The sequence below is a fragment of the Taudactylus pleione genome, unplaced genomic scaffold (genome assembly GCF_031769625.1).
Source record: "Taudactylus pleione unplaced genomic scaffold, aTauple2 ptg000034l, whole genome shotgun sequence".
NCBI classification, from domain to species: domain Eukaryota; kingdom Metazoa; phylum Chordata; class Amphibia; order Anura; family Myobatrachidae; genus Taudactylus; species Taudactylus pleione.
Genome location: NW_028284436.1, coordinates 965,594 through 986,296, shown reverse-complemented (window position 1 = coordinate 986,296; position 20,703 = coordinate 965,594). Strand labels below are relative to the sequence as shown.

General features: G+C 45.5%; 1 protein-coding gene across 2 annotated transcripts in view; it reads left to right on the top strand.

Moving 5' to 3' along the window:
- DNMBP (dynamin binding protein) overlaps positions 1-20,703 on the top strand; it is a 138,514-nt gene that overhangs the window by 76,986 nt on the left and 40,825 nt on the right. The window contains exon 1 of one of the 2 annotated variants that reach the window (XM_088452189.1): positions 14,197-15,873. The exons of the other annotated variant lie outside the window; for it this stretch is intronic. Within the exon in view, the coding sequence (XP_088308315.1) occupies positions 14,352-15,873 (1,522 nt within the window). The 5' untranslated portion in view covers positions 14,197-14,351. Of the gene's footprint in view, positions 1-14,196; positions 15,874-20,703 lie in introns of those variants that run through there. 2 annotated transcript variants of the gene reach the window in all.

Here is a 20,703-nt window from a genome sequence, read left to right as displayed (position 1 = left end):
AAATGCTGACGGCATTATGTTGACGGGACAACGCCGATACGGTAGTAATGTTATTTAAAGCATTCTAACCGTATCCGTATTATAACTTTAAACATGATTCTTTGCTGTCATGTTTATAGTTATAATGCCGACTGTGAAAATCGCGTCATTACAAGCCCCATCTTGCTGTACAGTGCCGCGATTCTCGACTTTGTGCAGCAGTGGGCGTGGTCACCTTGACTCAAGTGTGTTTTGTATTACTTCCCTGGGCAGGCAGAGCAGCATACACATAGTGGGGCAGTTTCGGCAGACACCAGTAACATACCAGTAAGTAGACAACCAGTAGACATACATGCAGAAGACATGGTATAACCTCTGGTTGTACTGGTTGATCAAGAAGTTTTGGAGAGTATAAAACAAACTAAGGACATAGGCCCTGATTCAGAGCCGGACGCTCTGACCAGAGCGCTCGCTCTGAATCAGGGCCCACCTCCATTAAAATGGAGCGTCCTCCTGGACGCTCGTATAGCTGTGGGTCACCACCCACAGCATATACGAGCGTGCAGGATGATGGTCGCAATGGTCTTGACCATCGCGACCATCACCACTGCGAGCAGAAGCCTGCGGTTGAGTTTCTCAACCGCAAGGCCAGGAGTGATTTTGGCTCTATCAGAGCCAAAATCACTCCCACTGACATCACTAGTGATGTCAGTGGGGCCGGCTTCTGACGGTAGGCGTTCCCTTGGGAACACCTCCGTCTGGCAGGCACGCCCACCAAAGGGGGCGTGCTGTCAATCAACATCGACAGCACGCCCCCTTTGATCAGACACTACGAGCGAAGGAAAGTCCTTCGCTCGTCGCGTCTCGCGCATGCGCACAACGGAGCTCCCTCCGTCGTGCGCATGCGCAGTGCAGACCATCGACCCACTTGTGAGCGGACAGCCGCTCGCGAGTGGGTCTGAATCAGGGCCATTGGCAGTATCTTAAGTGACCGTTCGTCCAGGCCCACAACTGCGGTCAACACATCGGTTTCCCTTCCAACAAATGTAAGCACACACTGTCATGCTGCAATATAAATGGAACGAAATATTGCAGCATATTATTACTATTCATTACCTCATTACCTATTTATGTAGCACTTTACAGAGCATAATTAATCATTCACATCATTCCCTGCCCCGGAGGAGCTTAAACTCTATTTTCCCTACTACATGAGCACGCACTAGGATTCATTTAGTCTGAAGCCAGCTAACATACCAGTTTGTTTTTGAAGTGTGAGAGAAGAAAAAAACAGACAAAAATGGGGAGAACATACAAACTCCACATAGACATGGTCCTGGTCAGGAATTGAACCCATAGCTTTGATTACTGCGACAGTAGCTTAAAAAAAAAAACACACACACAGTTCATGCCACAATTTATTAAAAAATATTGATAGGGCAGCTGAGCAATACTGAGCGCAGTATAGTTACCTGGCCAATCTCAGGCGATTTATTGGCGTGGTGGCTCATCTACTCGCAGTGAAACTAAAAATCCAGATTTGGGTTTTTTACCACTTATAAAAATCAATAAAGGGATAAATTATACAATAAAAGGAATAGTTGATAATGAAAAAAAAAACTTTACATAATCTCCTTACTTAATATTATAGTAAAAAATGAATCTAATAATAAAAAAGAAAAACAATCCTTCTTTATCCTCCTCCTATAATACTCTCCGTGCAGGATTTGTTCTCGGACGTTGACCCAAATGTGCAGTTACTGTGCTGGCGGGTGTGGGGTTAATCTGCTCGCAGAGGGAACCCTGTACAGAGAGAGGAGGCTCCTCATTGGCTTATGTCACTGGTATATGCTGCAGCCATGCCTGCTTATTGGAAATAACAGATGTTAGAGTAAATCATTTTTTAATCAATATCCTATTGCCGTACACTCACCGCTGCTTCTTCAAATGGCCATTCTGGACAGAGGGCCTGATTCAGACCCGCTCGCAAGCGGGTCGTTAGTGGCCCAGTGCGTACACGCGGTGTGTGCGAGCCCCGGAGCGAGCACAGGAAGCGCTTGCTCCGGAACTCACTACAAAAGGGGCGGCTGTCGATGTTGATCGACAGCTCGCCCCATTTTGTAGGCGTGGCAGGGGGTGGCTTCACGAACGCCTGTTGTTTGTGGGCAGCCCCACTGACATCACCAGTGATGTCAGTGAGAGAGCTTCCGGCTCTATTTGAGCCAGAAGCTCTCTGGGGCTTGCGGCCATGAGACCCTACCACAAGGGTCTCGTCACAAGCCCGATGGTCGCGATGGTCTTGACCATCGCGACATCATCATGGCCGCTCGCAATAGCTGTGGGTGGTAACCCACAGCTATGCTAGCGGCCAAGAGGCCGCAACTAAAAAAAACATGCGCCTGCCCTGATTCAAAGCGAGCGCTCGCTTTTTGCGAGCGCCTCTGAATCAGGCCCACAATGCTGAAAGAACCTCAGAAAAAGGCTGTTTTCCACAATACCTGTGGATCTCCATGTGTATCATAAAGATTCGCAGACCCGCGGCACAGCAATTCCTGATCAATGGCATTGCCTATAGTGGATCCCTCTCTGTACCTTGCGGCTTGCACATGCGATGGCCAGGCATGCGCAATAGGACTTTTTGGGCGTAAATTCGGAAGTCACTTCTTTGCTGGGCCGCCTCTTTTTCGGAAGAGCTGTCCCGGCAGGTAGGTATTAATGCCTACTGACATTATATAAACACCATGCAATACATATGGATCGCCATGTCCACTAAAAAGGTCCACGGCAGACATCATCCACGGACCAGCGATGTGCCCATATGCATCAGTCTCTGGAAAGCGTAACCTTCCGCAGCTTCTGCCCAACAGGCAACGCCATGTACAGATGATCTGAAGGATCCATTGTTGCCAACTCTGAAATGGAAAACAAGCAACCTATAAGTAAAAAATAAGCCCAAACCAATCCTAAAAAGCCCAATTTATGGTCGTGTCTCTTTGTCCTCACACTCTAACTGCCTAACTTCCTTTATTCCCCCTCTTCTCTAAACTAAATATCTTAGTGTATGCACAGCCTTATTATCTGCCTATATTGCTTTTCTCCCTCTACACCAGCTGCCATATTGTTACCTCTTCCCTCTTTTCATACCTCATTCCCTTGCCAGTCTTCAGCAGGGTACACACTTGCCGATGTGTGTATCCAGCGATGCGACGCCCGACTACGCAATATACAGTATATCGGGCGGTCGATACATACTGCACGATGTGGTGACCAAATGTCCGATATGTCGGGCACCGGCTCCATCCACTATGCAAACGTCGGCGCCTGAGTCGATCCATCTGCCCTATATGCAGACCGACTGAACGCCCCCGATGGATGACCCGTGGGAGTGCGCAGGATCACGCATAGTGGGTACACACTGGCCGATGTGGACGATATGTCAGCCCGATCAGCAGGATCGGGCGACCTATCATCTAGTGTGTACCCACCTTTCCTTTACCTGACTTCCCATTCCTCTCACCCCTCTTTATTACCTCCTTCATTCCAGTCACCTGTCTAATTCTATTATTCCCTCTCTATAACAGTCTCAGTAATTTTAACTCGCCCCCATGTACCTGCCTCATTTCCACCATCTACTTTACCTCTCCCTCTTGCCTGCCCCCTTTACTTTCACTCTGGCTACTGCCCTCTATTCCCCAGACACAACCTCCCTCCCTCAGTCACTACTGGTGTAAAAAAAAACACACACATACATACACTTACCTCCAGGGGCGCCTCGGCAATGCTCACAAAAACAAACAAGCCCAAAAACAAGCAACCTTAAAAAAAAAAAAAAACAAGCAACTATGATGCACTTTAGTGACGTAAACTGGGAAGTCACTTCTTTACAGGGACGGCACCTTTTTGTAAGAACTGTCCCAGCCGGCAATATTAATGCATACTGGTGTTATAAAACACTGGTACGCATGCGAATAGGGGCGTATTGCAGTTGGTACATGAAACATCCCATCCTAGTTATGTGGTATAGAAGCCAACTCTGTAGGTACTCAAACAACTTCTTTACTTGTGCTGCCACTAACCATTTCTTTGCATAACATTTTTCAGGCATATGAGATGCGGTAACAAGAGCACCCAAATCATCCTTAAAAGTGCTATGTGGAAGAACGGGTATTGGTAGCTCATGTAGTTCCCACATGAGAGCAAGGTTTCTGGGCAAAGAGAGACCCCCCTCCCTCTCACCTCAGCAGTTGTAGGTTTTTCTTAATCTATTATTATAATTTTTTTTTTCTTTATAAAGTATTATTGGTAGTGTTTAGTACAGTGTTGTAATACAATAAGTGTCTTAGTTATGCAAAATGCAAATGACATAGGGGTAAATTTAATAAGCACCTTTTTTCAAAGCCGCCGCTTATTTTTCCAGTCTGAACCGCTGGATTTCAAATAAACATAATAATAAATACAAAACCAGGCATGTTTTACATTTAATATTATTGCCCCTTAAAATCCAGTGGCCGAGAACCAACAAAGACGCTGTGGCTTTGAAAAAGAACAGCTTAGTAAATATGCCCCGGAGTGCTTTGTTTTTTTTAGTTTTACTAGAGGTAATGGCTCTGTGTAATATCTATATGCTATTAAAGATGAGTATAATGACTCTGAAGTTTCTGATGAGTGGAGACTGTAGTACAGCGCACGATCCACTTTAGAGCTCAGTGTTGTTCCGTGTTCCCTTTCCCACATGTCAGCAGCACACAGCTGGTACTGGAGCTGACACGCGTGTAGTGTGAGACATAGGAATGTGTAGTGGGAGTATTACTGAGCACACTGCTGATCATGTACAGGGCTGCTGTTCTGAGGTAACCTGTCTCTGACATATGACTGTACTTTTCTACGAAACCTGTCAGCAGTCTTCACACTCCGTGATGCTTACGTGTATTCCGGTCTATACAGTACATTGTGTCATACAGAGAGGTTCAGCTTGTTTGTTTTATTTTGGTTCTTTGTTTACATCATTTATTTGTGTCTTTGTCTTTATGGTGTTTATGTTGCTTTCACACAGTGAGGGCGGCCATTTTGAAAGCGGAGGCGATATTCAGGAGAAGCATTTATTTATCTGGGGGCGATTCAATTCAACGCAAAATGAATAGCGCTGGGAACGAGCTCTCGGAGCTATTCAATTCAGTGCGCTGCGTGGTTGGAGAATGGCGGTTATCGCGGTCATCGCGCCTTAAGGGTGTTAAGGCGCAGTAACCGGCATTCTCTGACCAAAGTGCTGGGCGCGCGGCTGTTAGCGCAGCGCTATGTAGAAAAATAGCCGCGCACCCGGCACTTTGGTCGGATTTCTCTTCGCATCCCCAGGGGGGTGCGTAAGAAATCCTTAGCGCGCCCAAACAGTGCAGTGTAATGAATAGGTTCAGGATTCCCTCCCGTCGCTATTCAATAGCCGTTGAATTGAATTCCCTTTATTAGCAGTTTGTGATATCGCTGTGTAATGAAGGCTTATACAATCTAGTTTTTGGCAGAGGAATACTACACATGATTTGTTCTATGACCTGTTGTTTGAGAACTGGGTTTTATCTTGCAGATTTGCTATGATCAAATATTACATTACTACAATGTATTCTGTTGTGTTATACAAATTACTTTAGCCATACAGGCACTATGGCTATACCCACTTATGTTATTAAATTATATTTATCTAATGCATGGGTTGACAATTGTTTTGTAAAATCTTGGAGCCAGCTTCAATGTTTCGGTCCCGATGGTCATATGTTTCGGGTCAGAACTCCGATGCTCGAGTGTTCTGATGAGTATTAAACCCCTTATCCCTAACCCTCCCCTAGTGCCTAACCTAACCTCTTCTCCCCCCCCCGTAGCCTCTTCCTAACCTCCCCCGCAGCCTTTTCCTAACCTCCCCCCGCAGCCTAACCCTCCTTGCGTCGCCTAACCCTTAAGCTGGGTACACATGAGACAATGTGGCAGATGTATGAAGCTCCGGAAAGTGATAAAGTGCAGAGTGATAGCCGTCCAGCCACTCAGCTCCCAACTGTCATGTTACAGGCTGTGTTTGAAAAATGACAGTTGGGAGCTGATTGGCTGGACAGTTATCACTCTGCACTTTATCACTTTCCAGAGCTTAATACATCTACCCCAATATGTGTACATAGGAATGCGATGGACGACCCCCCTCGCCGATGGGCCAACATATCGGGCAGCTGGTACACATTAGATGATCCAGTGCCCGACCACCCGATATGTCGGCCTCTGCCGCATCCCACCGCATGGGGTCGTCGGCTGCATCGTCAGGTTGAGCTGCATGTAGGAACAACCTGACGATACGGCTGACGACCAAACAGAAGCGCGCAGCAGCCGACATAGTGGGTACACATTAAACGATTTTGACGATATGACGGGCCGATCTATCGGGAATCGGGCATATAATCTGAGAGATCGTCTTATGTGTACAGAGCTAAACCGTCTGCATCCTCAGAATGTCACACGGCGACAATTCAGATGTCAACATTCTCAGGATTTCAACATGGTGCCTGTCGACAGTTTGAACTATATCAACATTCTAATGGTGACATGGTGGTGTAGACATTATTGAATGTCGACATGATTACTGTCGACCATGTGGCCCCAGGTATCTGTAGCTAATAAGGACAGACAATCCAGTGAGCCGCCTCCTGCTAAGATATTGCTGGTGATCACTGGATGTGACAGGCGCTACAAAAAGACCCTGAATCTTGCTTCCTTATCAGTGTATCAGTGTATCTCGCGCTCCTGATGTTGTGGCAACAATTCTGTTAGTAAATGGGTAAATAGAAATGCTGTCTGATAAGGAGCTGATAGGGTTTAGAAGCAGCACATCTGCTCAAAGCTCAGAGGTAGTTAAATATGAAAACTGGAAATCCAGCCATAATAAAATTTTAACTAGCCAGGACTAAAGCCGCCCATACACGGTGTGATATGCACCTTGCAACGCGATGGGGGATCCGACGGCCAACATAACGATATGCCGGCACCATCTTCCCCCACCGGCATAGCGCTGCATGGGATTGTACATCGCATCCCCAGATCAAATGAACCTGCAGTAAGATCTGGAGGTGCTATGTACGACTTCAGTGGAGCGTGCTCTGTCCGATATCATGCCCATACACTGTACGATATAGCAGCGATATTGTACCAATCCGTCGGATCGGCTGCTATATCGCACCGTGTATGGGCACCTTTAGGCTCGGATTTATATTGAGTGATATTCTTGCTATCACTCGTTACTAATTTTACATGGTGCTCCAACCATCAGCTCCTAACTGTCTTGTGTTTGAAAAATGTTAGATAGGAGCTGATTGATTGGAGCAACATTTAAGATTAGTAAGGAGTGATAAATCTGGGCCTAAAATACTGCGACCAGTATTTATCGATCCCTGATATGACAAAACCCTGAGAGTACTCCCGAACTCCTGGTAAGTAGACAAAGCGCCCGGATCCTGCCCATTTCTTTCGCAGCTATGTCATCATGGCATTAATTGCGGCATTGCGCAGATTGAGGCAGGGCCGCAATGATACAAATGGCACTACCACGTCGCCGGGACATCAGTCCTCCCATCTCCACAATCTCCAGGAGTAGTGCCTGAGGAATTCATTAAGTATGACATAAAGCACCAACATATTCCTCAGAGCTGTACAATATGGGAAATATTATAGAGTTCCTGTCCACATTAACTCATAATATAAAATAGTTTGGGACATGATGAGTAAACTTAAACTAATTTATTAAACTGCTATAACACCATTATCACTGCTGCAGACCCGAACGCATCTTGCGATAGTTGTAACTTTGCAGTTGCAAACTTTTTTACGGCTTGCAATTTGGTGCGCAAATGCGGCCCAACTCCACATCAGTCCCAGCATCATTGGGGTTTTAGGAACATTGTTGCTCAAGGACTTACAAGAATGAGCGATGCCATTAAATGGATATTCCCTTCCCTAGAGAGTGTAAGTTTTAGAGAACTAGGCCACAGTTTCACATCTTCTCTCTACATTCTCTATCACATAAATTTGGGGCTGTCTGTGCTCAGATAGATAGTATCGTGCCCCCGTCCCAGCCTCTCCCTTTCATTTTTAAACAAGGCTCCAGCTGTGTTTTAAGGATTGGACGTCTGTTTAGGAACCACTTGGGTGTGTTGTTTTGCGAAGTTATTCTCTAAAGGTTTGTTACTTATTTTTTTTCTTCCTATTTGACCAGTGTTTATATACTGCACACAGACACTTCTATCCCTGCGCCTGACATGGCTTTGTACATTATCAGTGTGCAATTCTGGCAGATACTAGCCTATCCCTTAGTTAGACTGTCTGCTGTCTTCAACCCGATCCTCCTCGCAGCATCTATAGAGAACACAGGTATTGCGTACGTCATAGAACTGTGCGCTGCTCTGCTCGTCTGGAAAATTGCTGGTTGTATGTCGATTGGACCCTTAAATTAACTCTGCCTTGGAGCCTGTTTGCACTCTTGTTATCTGTATTGTTTTTCTTGCCATGGTTCAGTTGTTGTATGTTCTGTTTCTGTTTTATATTTTATTTAAGGGTCAAAGCGAAATATCATGTTGTTACTGTGTAAAATAAAATGTAATATACAAAATAGGGTAAATAGTATATATAATTACTTAGCACTTTCAGATGCATTTTACCAGGCAGATTTTTGTAAATGCACTGGTGACGGCAGGGAAGGTGCCTTTTAGGGAGGTGTTCCCCATTTTACTGCCTGTCTCTTACTTGAAAATGAGTTTCATTCTCCGCCTGGTCAGAGGTGGTGACCTCTTCTCTATACTCTTAATAGAGCAAAGTTTGCACCTTTCAGTTACACATTTGCAGTTCTAGGTGCACAAAAGTGACATGTAAAACCAATGAGATTGATGCAGGGGGTGGTCACAAGCTGATTGTAGTAGCGGAAATGTGTGGTACCCCCATAGTTATGGGGTTACCCCAACTGTTAGACTTAGCCCTTGTTCCTAGGGATAGTGGTGTATTACATTGTTTTGGGGTTCTGGAACAGGATCAGAGACTCCAGGCAAATCTGTTTCCCCCAGACACAATGACCAGCCCTTTAATGGAACTGTACACAGGTTAGGGCATTACTCAGGTTTCTGTATTTGGGAAATTGACGGTTACAAATGTATGTTTTGTTATAACTAGTTACACTATACTGGTAGATACAATGTTGCTAGGAAAAAGCTGCCGGGCCTTGCTAAATTACAATACATAAAGACACGTATTATTCTGGGGGGAGGGGGAGAATGTGGTACCCCCATTTTTCCTAGGGACAGTGATGTATTACAAATGCACTTGGATGTAATTCTCCCATGCTTTTCTACACTACATTGTGCCGTCACACAATTGTAATGACGTAATGCGATGCCAACAGCCCAATACAGACACCAATGGTTGTTTCACTAAGTCTTTATATGACAATATTTCATTTTTCCATAGGGGAGGTCAGGGTGGGAGGTGCAGGTGGCGAGGGGCTACAAATCCCCTCATTGCTGGCCCCAGACCGTCCATTTCCCTAGGGATCCGGGAAGCCTGGATTGCTTGGAGTCCGAGAGAGCTGTCCGTCATTCAGTAGTATCCCGGACGTTCTGCTTAGAGTAGGAAAGTATGATTAGGACTCTGTAATCACATTATGTCAAAGTAAGGAAGACTTGACATGATGCGAGGGGGGTAAGTATCCCATTCTCAACAACCAGTTTTAGGAGGTACCCACTGGGTCGTTCTCTGCAAAGACCTAATTGATACAGGTAACGGGAGTGCGAGAGGGACATTGTGGAAAGCAAGTTTCCAAAAGTGGAACTGTGGTCATGTTAAGCACATGTACATTGTACGTTGTAAAAATCTCTCTAATTCCTATGTATCATGTGGAACGTGATGATAAAGACATAACTTCCTTGTCTTTCATTGGAACGGCATGTCACATAGTAGTCTGTGTTCTGGATGATATAACAAGCATGGCACATTGCAAGTGTATTACTGTAAGGATTTGTGACATAATCAGTGGTGATCAAGCCATTCGTTCACTGCAGGAACAGGGGTATTATGGTTTGTATGACAAAGTCTTAGATGTAAATAGATGTATAGACACAGCTGCACTTACAGTGCAGGTTCAGGCTAGTCCATCTCCTGACACTGTCTCCTGGTTATTATAAAGAGTACGGACAGGTTGTATCTTGAACGGCTGAGACTGTTCTCACTTGAATTGCATTAGTGCACAATAAAGAGTCACCTGCTGTTGAACTGAAAGTCCCAGCATTTGTTTTATCGATCACAATCTTTCACATGGGGTAAACATCTTTAGGGGTAGGTGTATCAAGCCTTGGAGAGATAAAGTGTAAAGCGATCAAGTACCAACCAATCAGCGTATTGCTGTCATTAGCACAGCCTGTTAAATTATAGAAGCTGATTGGTTTTGTGCTTTATCTCTCCCCAAGATTTGATAAATCTCCCCACTCTGGGGGAGATGTTTCAAGCCTTGGAGAAAGATAGTGAACAGATATAAAGTACCAACCAATCAGCGTATTGCTGCCATTAGCACAGCCTGTTAAATTATAGAAGCTGATTGGTTGGTACTTTATCTATGTTCACTTTATCTTTCTCCAAGGCTTGAAACATCTCCCCCAGAGTGGGGAGATTTATCAAATCTTGGAGAGAGATAAAGTACCAACCAATCAGCTCCTAACTGTCATTTTTCAAACACAGCCTCTAACATGACAGGAGCTGATTGGTTGGTACATTATCTCTCTCCAAGCTTTGATAAAACAGCACCGTTAACAATAATGGGTCTGATTCAAATGCTCGGACGCCAGTATCCGTACGGCTTTATGCTTATAGTCATTCTGCCAACTCTTTTTCCGTCCGCACCCGTTGTCATGGGTATTGCACTTACACCTGCCCCATGCAGGGTGCAAATGATTCGCCAAGAACTGGCACGGAAGTCTGGCTGCGCCCCCATGGCATTCCTCAAAACGAATCTCGTGTGCGCAGATCCTATCGATATAATATTGTCACCTGGTTGGTGGGTGCGTTATAATACACATCACGCAATCCGTTTACAGCTGTGGTTTTTATACCTAGTTGTGCAACATAAAAGCATGCACCTGGTTTTATACAGTTTGTTGTACCTTGTGCTTATTGCATCAGCGACTTATGTAACTCCTCATGGATTCATACGCTGAATATTGGTTCATTATACAAAATATATTTCTTCACTGTTTGTAGATAATGAGTAAACTTTAAATAATTCCCAGGAGTAGATTTACTAAAGCTTCTTATGGTGGGTACACACTATACAGATATATTTGCAGATGATGGTTGTTTGTACACACTGAACAACCATCATCTGTGTCTGCCCGCAGGTCCGAGGCGGCCAGGGGGTGTGTCCCGGCAGGCGGGGGCATGTCCCTCCCCCCTTCTCGCGGCTGACACTGTGTGTGTACGGGCGGTCTGCCAACCGCCCGTACACACCTGCCGATGGACAGATATGTCTACAGACATATCTGTCCAGCGGCTGTGCAGCACAGTCAATGTGATATGTCGGTGAACGCCGACGTTCACCGACATATCGCGGGTACACACTGCCCGACGGGCAGCAGATACATTGGCCGATCAATTGATCGGCGAATGTATCTGTCAGTGTGTACCCACCTTAAAACAGGCATGTGGAGTTATTTCCATAGCAACCATTCATATTCTATAATTTTCTAGGATGCAGTAGAGAAATAATAGCTAGAACCTGGTTGCTATGGGCAACACCACAGCTTTTAGTTTTTAGAAGCTTTAGTAAATCTACTCCCTAACGTGAATATAAAAAATTATTTTAATACAATATGCAAGTTTTTGGTTCGATCCAGTAGCAATTGTGCAGCTTTTAAGGTCACACATCCTTAATCTTAAGGCCCCCATACACGGTGCGATATGCGCCTTGCAACGCGACGGGGGATTCGACAGACGACATATCGGGCGGTCCCCATATACTGTGTGATCGGGTGGCCGACCGCCCGAAATGCCAGCACCCTCCTCCCCCACCCGCATAGCGCTGCATGGGGTTGTACATCACATACCAAAATCAAATGAAACTGCAGAAAGATCTGTAGGTGCGATGTACGACCCCACGGGAGGGCGTTCTGGGCTCGATTCAGACTCGCTCGCTAGGATGCGTCCGCTCGTAGCTGGCCGATTTTCGCATCGTGCGTGTGCGTATGCATCTCAGTGCGCGTGAGCGAACCAGTGCGAGAGATCGGGAAGCTCTCGCTTGCTGCGCATGGACAGATCAGCAGAGTGAGTGACAGGAGAAGCTGTTTGTGGGTGGTGACAGGGGCTAGCCATTAATAACGGGGGAGTGGAGGTGCAAACGCAGGCGTGCCTGAGCGTCATAACGCCGTTCAGAGGCGTGCATAATTAACAGGCACCGTCATTGTACACGTCACCTGGTTGTATTTCACACTGAAGTGATCACAGTGCTTGTGGTAGTCAACCTCAAGCGCTGCGTTCGCTTCCGATGGTACCCGATGTACCGATGGTTGTATACACTTCTTGGAGATGAACGTGCGCAAGTGGGCACCTTAAGACAGGCTGGAGGGCGGCTACATACACAAAGCGATCGCACGCCAAGTCATAGTGAGCGTGCTTATGCCTTGCCGTGCGATCGCCCACCTTGCTGGGTGTGTGCCGGATTTGCATACGCTGGGTGCGAGCGTACGGATCTAGCGAGCGGTTCTGAATCAAGACCTGTGTCCGATATCATGACCATAAACGGTACGATATAGCAGCGATATTGTACCGATCTGTCGGATCGGCTGCCATATCGCACAGTGTATGGGGGCCTTAAAACCATTGTGTTTATCACCTTTCACAACTAATCCTGCCAAAACATGTTTTTGTTGTCAATATTATATTCTGTCTTTTTATTATAGTATTATGGGCCTGATTCAGACCCACTCGCGAGCGGCTGTCCGCTCGCAAGTGGGTCGATGTTATGGACTGAGCATGTGCACGACGGAGGGAGCTCCGTCGTGCGCATGCGCCGGACGCGACGAGCGAAGGAAAGTCCTTCGCTCGTTGTGTCCGATCAAAGGGGGCGTGCTGTCAATGTTGATTGACAGCACGCCCCCTTTGGTGGGCGTGCCGGGGGCGTGCCTCCCTGACGGGGGCGTTCCCACGGGAACGCCTCCCGTCAGAAGCCGGCCCACTGACATCACTAGTGATGTCAGTGGGAGTGATTTTGGCTCTGATAGAGCCAAAATCACTCCGGAGCTTGCGGTTGAAAACCTCAACCGCAGGCTCCGGCTCGCAATTTCGATGGTCGCGATGGTCTCGACCATCGCGGCCATCACAAAGCACGCTCGTATAGCCTGTGGGTGGTGACCCACAGCTATACGAGCGTCCAGGAGGACGCTCCATGAAAATGGAGCCCGGCCCTCATTCAGAGCGTGCGCTCTGCTCAGAGCGTACGGCTCTGAATGAGGGCCTATGTTCGTTAGTCTCCTTATGGCTATATGTTGGGTTATTTGAGTGGATTTGAGCAATCATTTTCTATTAAAGCTGCAAGTAATTTCAAATCTGTTTAACAAAAAATTTTTGCAAAATCTGCGCTTTGCAATTAATAGGGCTACAGTTTTTTATTTTTATTGAAACATGACATTAAACAGAATAAAAAGAATACGTTATACAAAACAATGAAAATAAAAGGTAAACTGCATTTGACAATTTGAACAATTAAATACAATAAGCAGTATAGGCAGTATTAAATAAAGATTGGGCTACATTTTAAATTTTGCATTATTTAGTTTCAGTGCCTTGGTTTTATCTTTTTGTAAGGATTAGGTCTTTTTGTTGACTTGTCTCGTGTTTTAAATACCAGAGCCTCTAATCTGCCTGCTTGAGAGTTTAACATAACAAAAGCCATTGAGCCAGTTCAGCTACTTGGGAAAGCCAACCTTCACATGTAAATGACAGAGGGTTCTGTCCAATCGCACTCAAGGGCTCGTCAAGAGGCCTCTGGTCATATGACACTGGTTACTAATTAATCCCGGAATCAGGTGGGAGAGGTTGTACTTGTCTGTGGATTGGCTATTGCAAAGTAAAGGAGAAAAAAAGAAGTGAGGATTTGAGTTTCAGTGTGCAGAAACAGAATAGGGAGTGTCTGCAGGTATGCTGAGAGCTGGCGAGACAGGACTCTTAAGTGAATGGAGAACAGTTCAATGGATACTACTACTTTAGACGGCGGACTGTGTTTTCAGCCTGCTGCCCACAGGCTCATCTGTGGACAATGGACCTGTGGAAGTAGAGTGCCAGTCCAAGACTGGTAGAAGACCAAAGTCCCGAGGATGTGTGCCTTGCAGCACGAAAACTACCAGACAACGAAAAATGGGTCTGCAGGTCCCAGAAGAGACCTCTGCAGGCTGAGCTGGGAATATGAAGATTGCCACAACCCAGGGAAACCGAGACACAATGAGGAGGAAAGGTTATACAGGGAGCAACGATACGCTGATGAGCACAGACACTTGCCCATTAGAGGAGAACGCTATTATGAGAGCCGGACAAATGACAGAGTGCCAAGAGGGTACAGACCGGCTGATGAGGACTATGACTACTATAAGAGATCCCAAAATGATGAATATAGTGGTAAGAGGAACATGGAAAGGTATTATGATACTTTAGAAAACATTAACAATAGCCCTGTTAAATATAAGGAGGGTGGTGGACGTTATGGGGACAGAAGACTTCCTTATGATGGCCTTAATGACTACCCACATCCTGACCGCAGAGCGGTCGACCTTTGCTATAGTAGGAAGGGTGACCTTTACTATGACGACCTCCTTAATGATGATTATTATACAAGAGAAAACTACCCCAGAAAGGGCGATCGATATTACGGGACAGAGGTGGAATCTTCTAATAACCGAACACATCGGTCCTTAGAAAAGAGGTACTCAGACCAAGATGTCAGAGATTACAGAACTGTCCCGTGCATGGATCGGAGAAGAATGGATTATGACCAAAGGGATTATAGAAAGATGAAAGACCATCATCCGAGAGAGGAGGCATATTCTTCTTCCTCTAGATATGCTGAAGTATCAGATAGCAGATGTAGACCCTCCGAGAGGGACTGTGTGGATTACAAAAGGGATAAAGCAGAACCTGGATTGAACTCAGGGACTTCTAAGAAGTCCAACACAAGGCGTTATGATTTCAAACCATTGGATTGTGATGACATTGATGGAGATGATGATGATCAAGAGCTGTTCGACCAATACATTGAAGACCATAAGGTTGACCGAAGTCAGTCTTTAGATTTTGATGCTGAAACCAATAACTCACGTAAGCGCATGGCTTATGATTTTGATTACAATCCTCCAGATGGAATTGACTTGTATAATAACAGTGACCATGTTCAAGATCAAAACATTTCAAAAGAGAAGTACATGGACAGCCATACGAGAGATGGTCACCATAGGGATTGGGATGACCTTGAAAATACTGTTAAAAAACCTAAAGACAAAGTGAAGAGAGACCAATTTGGGGGCTCTTGGGAGGATCGGAGGACAGCAGAAATGGCTCTCGATCCTCTCTACAGACCAGAGAGGAGTGATGATTATTGCCTGGATTCTGATGAGCCTCAAAATCTCAGGGTAAAAAATGGAGATGCTGAAATAGATGTGGATTATTACAACCATGGTCGTTCAGGGAAAAACAACTCATTGGGGCGATCTTCTAATCAGCCAGCTCGCAGGAGGCCCGAATTAGAACCTTGTACAGATTCCATGAAAAGAAATAGCATTTACAGGAGAACAGCGCCCAGCAGCCTCCGGCACTCAGAATTTGTAGTAAACCGGAGGAAAAAACAAGGTAAAAATAGTATTTGCATTCAAGTATGGGTATACGGGTCAGCTGGGCCCATTTAATAAAATCTATACTTGTCTCTATTATGGTGTCAATTTACAGTGAACAGTGCTGAATTGTGTGCTTCATGTTGGCTTTAACTGAATAAAGTAGACTTTCCATGCAAAGCAGACTGTTTCTCTAGCATTGTCAGTTCATGTTATGTGTTACGCTGGTGGCATGTAGTTATTCTGGTTTATTTGGTCTTTTTTTTCTCTTTTCTGTGGCAGGTGTGGATAGAAAATTGTCAGTGTTGCTGTGTAGTTTTGCAGCGAAGTTCCATCACACTGAGAACTCTAAGCGTTCGTTAATTAGTATATTACATTACATATTCTCGTGTTTATCTTGAAACAGGTCTGAAGTAAATATAGGTCCCTTGTAATATGTGGTTTCTAGGAGTACAGAAGTCTTGCATAGCTTTTTTTGTGGTTTGGAGGTTTTGTTTGTTACATAAATGTAATTTATTTTTTTTGCTGTTCGTAACCTGAAGGCTCGTACACACAGACGTTGGAACCCCTCCTGCAAGTGTAGGCAGAACCTTGTGCAGAGCTTGTTCAGGAAGCCCAGCTTGCAGCACTGTATCTAATGAGCATTCCCTTAGATAGTATTGCCAGTGTTCGCGAGCGTAACAATCAGTGCAGAGTGAACACTTGTGCACCTATGTGCTTGATTGTGTGCCAGTCTGGTTGCTTGTATAATTATTTGCACAATCACCAGTACCAGACCTAAGCCCCACACACAGACTGCCTGATCTCAACGTCCACCTGTACGAGTTCTTAGTGTAATGTTTTTTTTGTTTTGTTTTTTTACATATGGTATATTTTTTTCAAATCTATTTTTATTTGAAACCAGATTGTAGTCCTCCGGTTGTTGTGGAACTGGATGTGCTGGCAACTAGAAGCTTGTGGGGGCATGCTGGTCATTATAGTTCCACAGCAGCTGTTGACTAGGCAGTCACAGTTTGCTTAAATCTGATTTACACGCTTCGTGCTCTGCTATCACAAGGCAACTAAATGTCCATATCACTTTCTTTTAAAAAGTATAAACTTCTCATTGATTCTTTTGGAGGGGGTATAAATGTAAAGAGATAGCAAGTTTTTGTCACCCTCCCCCACATAAACGCCTCTCTCCCCCTCTCTCTCTCTCTCTCTCTCTCCCTCACTTTCACCTCTCAACCCATCCTCCCACTGCCTGACATACTTTCACTGGCTCCTCCTGCGAATCTCAAACTTTCTTTATAATCCCAGAGTGGAGCTATGGAGATGTCAGCTTGCATCATGCAGTGTTTGCCGAAGGGTTGGTCCGATGGACTTTAGCTGATAGCAGGTTAAAGTGAGGCGTGCGGCTTTAGTTATATGGAACATGTGGTAAAAGGCAGCAAAGTTTCAACTAAAATAATAGTTGTAAGGCTTGCCTACAGTATATACAATATATAAGAGCTTGTAAACATTGATGTTTCTGCCTACGAATGCCAAGCCACCTGTAATTAGGGTTAGCTGCATTTATCCGAATACTGAAAGGAAAATTTTCACGCGTAAAATTGCGTTTCTCATTGCAATAATGACCTGCAATTTTATTAACGTCATAGGGCCTGATTGAGAGTTAATCTGGCTACACACTTGGCTGACGGTGCATACACATGTACCCATCGCTCCGCCGATGTGTCTGCGCTGTCAGCACTGACATCACAACTGGGCGGACATTTTAATTTGCCCAACCAGGTGAGATATCAATCAACACCCAGGTCCCTGCAGCAAGTGTACGAGCGGTCGGCGGACCACCTGTGCTGTACACACACAGACAGATGCGCCGATATATCTGCAGATATATTGTCCATCGGCTGTGCTGTACAGTCGACGCGATATGTCTGTGAATGACATTGCTCACAGACATATGGTGGGTACACAGCATTCGATGTGCTTGTAAGCGTCAATTGAATGGCTGATATATCGCCCAGTGTACACGGGATGCAATCGGGAGGCCGGCTGACATTATACCAACAGCCGGCTTCCCGACTGTCATATCCCGGCAAGGGTGAAATGACCAGCATCTAGATGTAGACACCGCTCATTTTACCGACGCCGGGAGACCGGCGCCCGGCATCCCGATTGAAGGGATGCCGGGTGCAACGAGCGGACAGCCGCGGGTTTAGGGCTCCCGGGGGGAGTTAGGGTTAGGCTATGGGGAGGTTAGGGTCAGGCACCCCCGGGGGGGAGGTTAGGGATAGGCACCCCCCCCCCCGGGGGACTTAGGTTTAGGCAGCGGGGAAGGGGGGATTAGGGTTAGGCACTTGGGGGGAGGTTAGAGTTAGGCACCCCTAAGGGAGGGTTATGGTTCGGGGGGTAGGTTAGGTTAGTTAGTACTTACCTGGGGACGATCGGGATTTCCAGCGCTGTCAGGCTGCCGGTGCCGGGATCTCTTCCTCTGTATTCCTGATGCTGCCGGGATTCGAACTGCCATGTGGCTGGCGGTATTACATACCGATTCCATGTACACCCAGTATTAGGAGGGAATTGCTTCTGGAACATACCAAGTTGCAATGCAAGGGGTGCACATGCCTTTATTTCTTTGCACGCAGATGAAATACTGGCTACTTTTGCATGTGCTGAAAAAATACTGCGCAGCTTTGTGTTTACACTGACATTTAGAATTAAATTTGGACACACCCCTCTCTGTGCACAATTGAAATCTGCCCCACCTGCAGTGCAGCATGGTTTTTAGCAATGAGTAGATTACTCATTTTCTGATTTGATCCTAACTTTGAATCAGGCCCATACAGTAGTTTGCAGAATCCCTGATCATCACTGGATTCTAAAGGTGGGTACACATTAAACGACGTGTGTATCCACCAATGCGACCCCCCCCTTTCCTCATAGACGGGCCGACATATCGGGTGGCCGGTAGACACTAGGCCAGTGTTTCCCATCCTCAGTCCTCGAGGCACACTAAGGGGTAAATTTACTAAAGTGAGAGTTTTTGGAAGTGGAGATGTTGCCCATAGCAACCAATCAGATTCTAGCTATTAACTTCTAGAAGGTGCTAGTTAAATGTTAAGTAGAATCTGATTGGTTGCTATGGACCACATCTCCACTTCTAAAAACTCACTTTAGTAAATATACCCCTAACAGTCCAGGTTTTAGTGATATCCATGCTTGAGCGCAGATGATTAAATCAAAATAAGTACAGGACTAATTAAGACACTTGTGCTCAAGTATGACTATCTTTAAAACCTGGACTGTTAATGTGCCTTGGGTACCATGGTTGTGAACCCGTGCACTAGACGGTCCGGTGCCCGACTGCCCGATATATGTTGGCCCCTGCCGCATCCTGCTGCATGGGGTCGTTAGTCGCATCGTCAGGCTGGCCTACAGGTAGGGCCGACCTGACGATGCGGCTGAGGACCCCACGGGAGCGAGCACCGGACAACGTAGAGCATACACACTAGACGGTTTTGCACAAAATGTTGTTCCAGTGCGTCGGAATCGGGCATATCCACAGTGTACGCACTTTAGTATTGTAGATCTACTCCATCTACCAGACACACCCACCTACGCTTATAACTCTCTTCTGCTTGCTTACATACACTGAACAATACATAACATTTCTATTTATTATATACAGCAGTCTACGCTATGTGTTCATGTCTACATATCTTTTGTCTACCGTGTATGGCTGTTTTATGTATGTCCTGTATACCCCGCTGTCAGGGGCTTCGGAGCACTGTAGGGCTTTGCAGATGAATGACCATGATGATAATCTTTTCCTAGAGATTTCAGTATGTGCAGAAAATAGATTGGACAACTGCTATTAAATCAATCTGCCCACACACGCAGAGATGGTTTGTTTTCCAGGCAATGACAATGAGAAACCTTTGCATACCGCATTTGTCAATAATCTTTGGGATTAGACTCCATCCTTTTTAGATAAATTTTATGCCACATACATAATAATTATTAAATCTTTGGGGTTTTTTTTTGTAAGTTTCCAAAACAGTAGCCCAGGCAGGGTCAACTAGTATCCGATAGGTCTGTAAACTCTGCAGAGTTGGTCAATAGCAATTCTGCTGCCAAATGACACCTTCTACTGTATGTAATCCAGATGGGTGAGGATCCTGCATGCAACAGCTGAGGTAGCAGGATTCCCATCCCAAAAATGGAGACATTGATAACCTAACCACAGTGATACTGATTTTGTTATATTTCGTTGACTATCACAATGCCGACATGTTCAGAATGTCAACACTCATTTGCAACCCTAAAATGTGTCGACATGTTGCAGGTTGTCGACGTGCCTGGTGTCAACATTTTAAACATGTCACCATTATGACATTCAACATTGTGTTGGCAACCTTTTTGACTTTCGATACTGTGATTGTCGAACATGCTTCCCGTGATAGTTTATGCTGGAAAAGTCTTGTACATTTTTCTTCTCTCACTCGGGGAGGGATGTACAACACTAAAATGCGATTTAAACCTCCGAAAACCGCATTTCCCGTATGTATCAAGGGAGTAGATGTACTAAGCCTTATGGTGCATACACACAGTCAGACTTTATAGGATGTTATTAAGGATATCATTTTATCGTTATTTCATTCATATCGTCCATTTTTTGGCCCCTTCCAACCCCCAAACAACGGACGATGCGCGGCACGGATGGTCGATAACTATAATGACCATCGCCTGTCGATATCGACCAGGTTACTATAGGGAACCGCGATCGCTGGTCGTTATAGTCCTTTATGGGTTGGTAATGTGCTGGATGATCGATATCGATCATCCAGCACATGCAGGGCTATCG